Source organism: Silene latifolia, chromosome Y, assembly GCF_048544455.1.
Source record: "Silene latifolia isolate original U9 population chromosome Y, ASM4854445v1, whole genome shotgun sequence".
Lineage (NCBI taxonomy): Eukaryota > Viridiplantae > Streptophyta > Magnoliopsida > Caryophyllales > Caryophyllaceae > Silene > Silene latifolia.
The window spans coordinates 310,882,083-310,889,213 of NC_133538.1; the positions used below are offsets into that span (position 1 = coordinate 310,882,083).

Sequence of the window (7,131 nt, forward strand, 5' to 3'; positions counted from 1 at the left end):
AATTATCTTAAGCTGGACTATTTGAGGCTCGCAACTTCACTCTATATGCATTTTTTAGCGTATAAAATTTGTCGCCGTAAGTGAGGCCAGATTGCTATTATAGCAAAGCTTGATTGCCAATCGTGTAATAGTCATATTTCTTTGAACAGGTAATCAGCAAAGCTATATGCTTCTTCTTTTGTTGAACAACTAATAATCAAACATTCATTTTCAAAACCAAAACACACAATGTTTGGCTTCTGTTTGCCTTTCAATTAAAAAGCCTGACACCACATTGAAACAGCTTCAAAATATAGTAACATTACATCCTAAACTTCCCAAAACATCTTCAACCAAAGGTTCAAGCTAAATCCTACGCATTTTTACAAAGCAAATAAGGACATTTCCTGTCTTATTTTCCGTTAAATGTCCTTGTGTGATTTGCAAACACATGAGTAATACAGATTGGCTTCATATTGATGTTTCTCCAACCTGTAAATAGGCACAAATTGAAATGCGGCATCAGCTGCTGGCACCACAGACGTTTTTATATTTATATATATATATATATGTAAACGGAGCATTTACAATGCACAAGCGCAATAAATTGTGTATGATTACCTGAGGATGTTCTCTAAACCCTGCTCTTCTCAGTACCTCAAATGAAACCACATTCCGCACCAAATTTCCATTAACATCACCTGCGCTTGGATTGTGCAGCACTTTCAAGTCCTTAGCTGACCGGGCTCGTGATAATGCTATGTATAACTGTCCATGTGAAAAGCAAGATCTAGGTAGGTACACACCTACGCGTTGCAACGTCTGTCCTTGTGCTTTATTTATGGTCATAGCAAAGCTTAACTTAATAGGGAACTGTTTTCTTTGGAAATTGATTGGAAATCTAGAATTCTTAGACGGTTTGAGTGTAATCCTAGGAAGGAAAACACGCTCTCCTTTATAAAATCCAATTGAAATTTCACACTCAATCATATTTGGGAAAAAACGTTTGCATATGAGGCGCGTACCATTGCATAGACCCGCTGCAGGGTCCAAATTGCGTAATAATATGACTGGAGAATTTTCCTTCAAAATTAATTCATGTGGTGTCATTCCAGCAGGGCAGAGAGAGTTTAGAAATTCAGCGGGATATACATTTGAGTTTTCATCCACAACGCTATCAAAACTATGGTAAATGTGCCTTGTCCCAGGAAATTCATCAATAAGCATAATGTTTATAGAGTCCACATCAACATTCCGTGGAGTCAAAATGGCTCGGTCGTTGAAAATTTCAGGGGTAAAAGTCGTTTGCTTAATCTCTGGGAAGACATTGTCAATCAATGTCTATTCTGGTGGTTCTGCCTTTTTTTATTTCAAGGATCAGCTGTTGTGACAATGCCACTAAACTGCTTTCCTCTGTTTGCAATTCACCATTGCCCAACTTGAGTAGAAATTCTGAAAAAACGGGGTCTTCCTTTGCCCTTATATTCTCAGTTAACTGAAATTTGGTTAGCTCTTGCCAAATAGGAGAACTGACAATGCTAGCTTCAACTGCTTCCTGCTGTGTACGCCTTGGAAGAACAGGCAGTACCTGGCGAAAGTCTCCCCCAAAAACTATTACTTTGCCACCAAATAACAGTGAACTATTGCATACGTCTTGGAATAGCATATTTACAACCTCAATATTCTCCCTTTTAGCCATTGAAGCTTCATCCCAAATGATCAAGGCAGCTTCCCTTATTAAGCATGCTAATCCCCCTTGTTTAGGGACATCGCACGTTAATGTTTCTTCAGTATCAAGAGGGATCTTAAACCTGAAATGGGTGGTTCGGCCAGTGGGCAAATTCGATGCAGCTATTCCAGAGGTAGTTGTTGCTAAGCATATTTTTCCCATTGAACGGACCTTCGCATACAAAGCTCCATACAAGAAAGTCTTCCCAGTCCCACCCGGTCCATCTATAAAAAATGCGCCTCCTTTTGCAGCCTTTACATGTTCAATGATTGACTTGTACGCAGTGCGTTGCCTAACATTTAACTGTTTTCGAGAAGCAAGCTGTAGAAGGGGCACTGGAGCGTTCAAAGCATCACTGATATCCCTTGTACACTGTAATATTGCTTGTTGTTCAAAGTGTAAATGGTCCAAACCAAACTGTTTAAACGTCTTCCCCATCCCCTCCAAAATCGCCGACCTTCCTCTTGTTAGCTGCAACACCTTTGCTTCATCCCCAGGAAATTGTTTTCGAAAATCTTCCGAGAGTGGGCAGTCATATTTTTCCCAAAATTCAGCCGGATTGTTTGGGCAGCTGAAAATAAGTATAGTTGCAAACAGTCTCCTAAGTGCATTTGGCATTTTAACTTGGACAGCTTCATCCATACACATATCTGCAGCGTTATCTTCTTTAAGAATTCCCCTCTTTAATGCTGCTTCTTGAAATGATACACAGCAAATACCGTCCACTGTTTTTAGGTCTTCAAATGATTTAGGGCCTCTAACGTGCGCTAGAAGCAACCTTAAGTAATAGCGCTCACCTTCTCCTGGCGAAGCATGCGCAACTCTTCCAACCACTACTCCACGATCCCTTGGTTTCCAAAATTTCTTTTTATCATTCCAGACAAAATGCTCAGGAAACTCACTGTAAAGATATCGTTGGCTGTCTTCCATGCTTGAATTTGCTTTGAAAAATTCAGTGAGCATAGTTTTGGCCCTTGCTTCGTCAGCAACGACGTTTGCCAGTTCTTCGTTCTCTGAAAACCTGACCAACTGACCATTGGGTGTGTGAACTGGCAAAGGCTGCACAGGTGGGTATGTATCGAACAGGTTGAAACCAAAAATCCGCCACGCTGCCTCTGGAGGTGATACCCACCTACCAGATTGATACATTTCAATTTCATCCACCAACATAGAAGCAGTCCCTTCCGCCACTTTGAACAAGATTCGATCATGACCTTTGTATACATATTTATACAAGTACTTGACTGCATTAATAGTAGAGCAAACCTCTACATTTAAGTGACAGTCAAACATGGCAAGTAAATAAGGGTTGTAAGGAACCACAGATCTATTATCAAGCTTCCCTTTTCTCACAACAACTTGTTCACCAGTATCCCTACGCTTATACAATGGATATGAGTCTTTGCCATTTGTGGTAAATTCTCTAAAGTTTTTTGGATAATTTTTTTCGCATTTTTTTGCTTATCTTTAACTTTCATACATGCGCATTTTGGGAAATCAACACCACATGGCCCGTGCATCATGTGTTTTAACACAGCTGCTCTTAAGTGTGGGTTATCATTTGAAGGTATTCCAGCTGATACATATCTATCAAACTTTTCAGGGGCAGTAATTTTGTATGCGGGTTTGAGGATAATGAGAAAGTGTGCATGCGGTAACCCACGCTTTTGGAACTCAACTACATTAATCATAGCTGCAACTTCCCCAAATATCTGTTTTTCCTTAATCTGCTTTCTAAGCATTGTTAGCTTTGCATGAAATACCCTGGCGACTAAATCTGACCTATTATGTGCTTCTTCTCCAGGCGAGAGCTCTGCTTTTATTTCTGGCCAGTTAGGATTGCACGTCATAGTTATAAAGAGATCAGGTTTACCATATTTTTGCACAAGTGCCATTGCATTTAAATATCTTCTCCTCATGTCTCTTGGCCCCCCTAGGAAGGAAGGAGGGAGTATTATCCTCTTTCCCACATTATTTGCACAGTTCTCTCCAAGCTGCAACGTATCAAGAATCCCTTGATACAGGTCTGCTCTTATAGTATCCTGACTCAATCGTAAAAAGTCGAGGCGTGTATTTTCAATCTTCACATACATATCCACTATGTACTGCTGGAAAATCCTACCTCCTCTCAGCAGAAAGTTACCGGGCCTAATCTGGAATTTGTATGCATAATATTCTCGACAAGAAATACGCTTATCTGCTCTTGTATGCCTCCTAGCAGCATCTGCACAATGTTCATCAATATATTATAAAACTTTAAGGACTTCAATGCAGTGTTTAAATTTGTAAGTTACGATGCAAATGTTTCTTTTACAAAAAAACACAGCCCCAAAAAGTAACTTACTTGCTATTTCTGCGTCAATAAGAGTCTCAGGCATGTCATCAGTAGCTGCAGACATCGGAAATGAAGTATTTGATTCAGCGTTAAATGTTGGGCTGGATTTTTTTTTCAATCCTTGGTGCCACCCACTATCTCCCTTTGGCAATAGCAGTGGGTACTGTAGAGGATCATAACACCCATAAAAATGCCGAATTCTATGGTTTTGTGAACCTTTTCCATATGCAATAATATGAGGACCTTCATTTTCCCGCATAGCTGTGTTATCTGGCCAAACTGCTGCAACTTCATCAGATGTGGGTGCATTATATATATGCTGATCGTTCGCTGGATCAGTGCTCAAAACTATCCTTGTATTCTCAGTGACCTCTATTTCTTGTAATGATCTAAAGAACTTCCCATATGGATTATCATCCATAATTCCCATTAGAAGAGTGATCATTTGTTCATTCAAATTAGAAAACAGTCGCAAGCGATTTTCCTTTTCATATTGACCATCATAAAAATATAGCTGCAAGTACCTAGGAATATTATCCATAGGTATTAGATCTGGCAAATTATGATAAACCTGGCCCTGTGCTTTGAACACGTATATCCCTTTGTAAGTTTCTGCTCCAAAAGTTCCCCCCAAAGAACTGAAAGCAAAAAGGTTATTATATAACCTGGAATATATCTGGAAATGCTTTGACTGTTCATCCCTTGCAGTATACAATCGAAGTAATTCTTCCGGATATTCATTAACAACCAATTGAATTTCTCCGTTACAGCAACATAGGCCCGCCGACTCGAACTCAAATTTCTTTGCTCCACAATGAGCACAATAGGTTGGCTGTTTTAATTTAACAGGTTCAAATGGCACAGGCTTCCCACCCAAAGCATCTGCCATTTCTATCAAATTAATCAGTTAAGTTGTATAAATTTTACAGTGGCCTGTAAAGATTTTAAAATCAGATATATTGCTAACTAATTACTTTTTTTGGTAGCACGTGCCCTCTTTTGCCCTTTATTTGCACTTCTCATTGACAGATCATCTGCAATGTTTGTCCGTCTTGATCTATATGGTTGTTTCGGTATTTGTTCTGGTGTTGTAGACTATTGAACTGCAGGTTGTGAACATTTGGAAGTTATAGATAGGCCGTTAAATTTTGGCAAAACATACCCATAAAATGTATCGTTTAAAAACCTTTTTGACTCCTACGCTGTCGTTTGCTAGTCGTGGGAGCCTGTTCGGCAGGGTTAGTAACAGTCTGAAACTGTGACTGGATGACCGTTTCTTGAAGGTTGTTGGTTGAATTGCCTCTGTGTCTTTTCCCAGTTGGCCTTCCCCTCTTCAGTTTTGTTCTATTTACATCAGCTGGGTACATTACCTGGAATGTTTAGCTGTTATCAGTTCCAATCACCTTTTAACAACGCAAGAAATATCTTACCCTGTACTGACGTGCATCCGCTACTCACTTGAATGTTCAGATATGTCTCTTCAGATATGTAATTTTTGAAAACAACTTAATGAACTCTGATTACAACTCAACAATAAAAGTCCTTTTTTATTTATATGTAAAGTGGGTATTGCATGTCTTGACAATTGAAAATTGGACCATAAGATCGCCAATGAAAGAGCAGCGGCGGACTTTTGTATGCAAATTTGGTGATTTATATTGGTTAAAAAGCTTCTTTGAAAGAGCAATAACCTGTTTCAGTCGGATCCCCCATTTGGCAGGAGATACTAATTCTAGGTTTCCAGTTTGACAGTGCAACGGAAGCAGGGACGACCTGCCATCAATTAAACACAATTTCCATTACATTTACACACCACACTGATGTTTAGCCGATATTACCATGTTTAATATATGATTTTTAAAACAATTGCCTCTACTACTCACAAAAAATGCTTATTAATTTGCTTCTTTAAAAATGGTACAAGTAACTGCTCATGGATGCCATCGCAGTATAGGAAAACTAAATCTTGCAATGTGAAAGTTCGGCTTACAACTAACGTGCAAATGAATAGTACACAGCTAATAGTGAATTTTGATATCAATTAGAAAAGACACCAATTCACAGTACACAGCAAAATAACATTCATGATTCTACAAATTTAAACATCCCACTAACACAAAAGGTTCATATCAATCTTAAGACAATTCAAATGAAGAGCCTAGAGATGCTTTCCTAAATGGGAGTGAGCAAAAGATATCATCAATGACCAATTACTGGGTCTTGCTACCTGCTGTAACAACCAAATGCTAGGCAGCTTTATTACATCTAATAGTCTAACAGTACATAGAAAGCAGCTACAACTTCCTAAGGTTTTTCTAGATCTCGCTTGTCAGCGGCTGTCATACCAAAACCTCAATAAAAAAGCAGGCAACCACCATTGGGCTAGGGCTTGCCTACTGCAGCTGCTCGTGAATTTGAAACGCTTTCCCGCCACAATCCTTTTTCTTCTTGGGAGGCGATGGCAATGTAAAACCAGCACGTATTCCATTACTTTGTCCTTCAGGAGTTTTACATTCAGATGCAATAAAAAGAGGCACTGCTTCAAGATCAGAAGGCACGCAAATCTGGCTTGCTTGGACAGAACGGTACCTACCACGCTGGAAGCCACACTGAATCTGAGAATACTTCATCCTGTTGAAATTTGCATCTTTAATAGTGAAGCCATACACTGTCTGAAAATAAAGAATGACCCTTTTAGCCAAGCTTTGCCTTGCTTTATCAACAGTTTCCATACTGTCGCCTAAGAAATACTTCTCTCTAGAAGGATGCTTTGGCCAAGTTACTGTGAAACAGCAAACATAACGGCCATTTGGCTGGACGAGAAAGTCCAGAGCATCCACAGTTACTTCATATTCCACCACCACTTGGAGCCAGATGGCCCAAAGGTCAGCAGTCACCATCTTAGGTAATGTACCCGGTACCTTTATTGTTTTCTGTGCACGGGCGTCCAACTCAGCTTTCGATGGTCCCCATTCAGCACATTGTAGAGCTTCCCGCCTCCGCTTATAAAAATCACAACAGGCCTTATAAATCCCACGCCGTTCCAAGTTGACATCGTCAACAATTATCTGTTTTTTCTGAACTAAGT

At 39.6% G+C, this 7,131-nt stretch overlaps 2 protein-coding genes across 2 annotated transcripts; both read right to left on the minus strand.

Moving 5' to 3' along the window:
- Positions 1-1,309: 1,309 nt before the first annotated feature.
- On the minus strand, positions 1,310-3,001 carry LOC141631180 (uncharacterized). The gene has a single exon (XM_074443883.1). It carries the CDS (start codon positions 2,999-3,001, stop codon positions 1,310-1,312), a length of 1,692 nt encoding a protein of 563 aa, XP_074299984.1.
- Positions 3,002-3,057: 56 nt separating this feature from the next.
- On the minus strand, positions 3,058-4,932 carry LOC141631181 (uncharacterized). Its single transcript, XM_074443884.1, has 2 exons — positions 4,053-4,932; positions 3,058-3,932 (listed from the first exon to the last, which is right to left on the minus strand). The coding sequence occupies exons 1-2, from the start codon at positions 4,930-4,932 to the stop codon at positions 3,058-3,060; spliced, it is 1,755 nt and encodes a 584-aa protein (XP_074299985.1).
- Between the last annotated feature and the right edge of the window lie 2,199 nt (positions 4,933-7,131).

Excerpts from the sequence above, each read along its gene's own strand:
- LOC141631181 (XM_074443884.1), bottom strand. The coding sequence starts at position 4,932 with ATGGCAGATGCTTTGGGTGGGAAGCCTGTGCCATTTGAACCTGTTAAA. Across the intron at positions 3,933-4,052 it reads TATTGACGCAGAAATAGCAA|ATGCTGCTAGGAGGCATACA; the intron begins GTAAGTTACTTT and ends AACATTGTGCAG.
- LOC141631180 (XM_074443883.1), bottom strand. The coding sequence starts at position 3,001 with ATGTTTGACTGTCACTTAAATGTAGAGGTTTGCTCTACTATTAATGCA.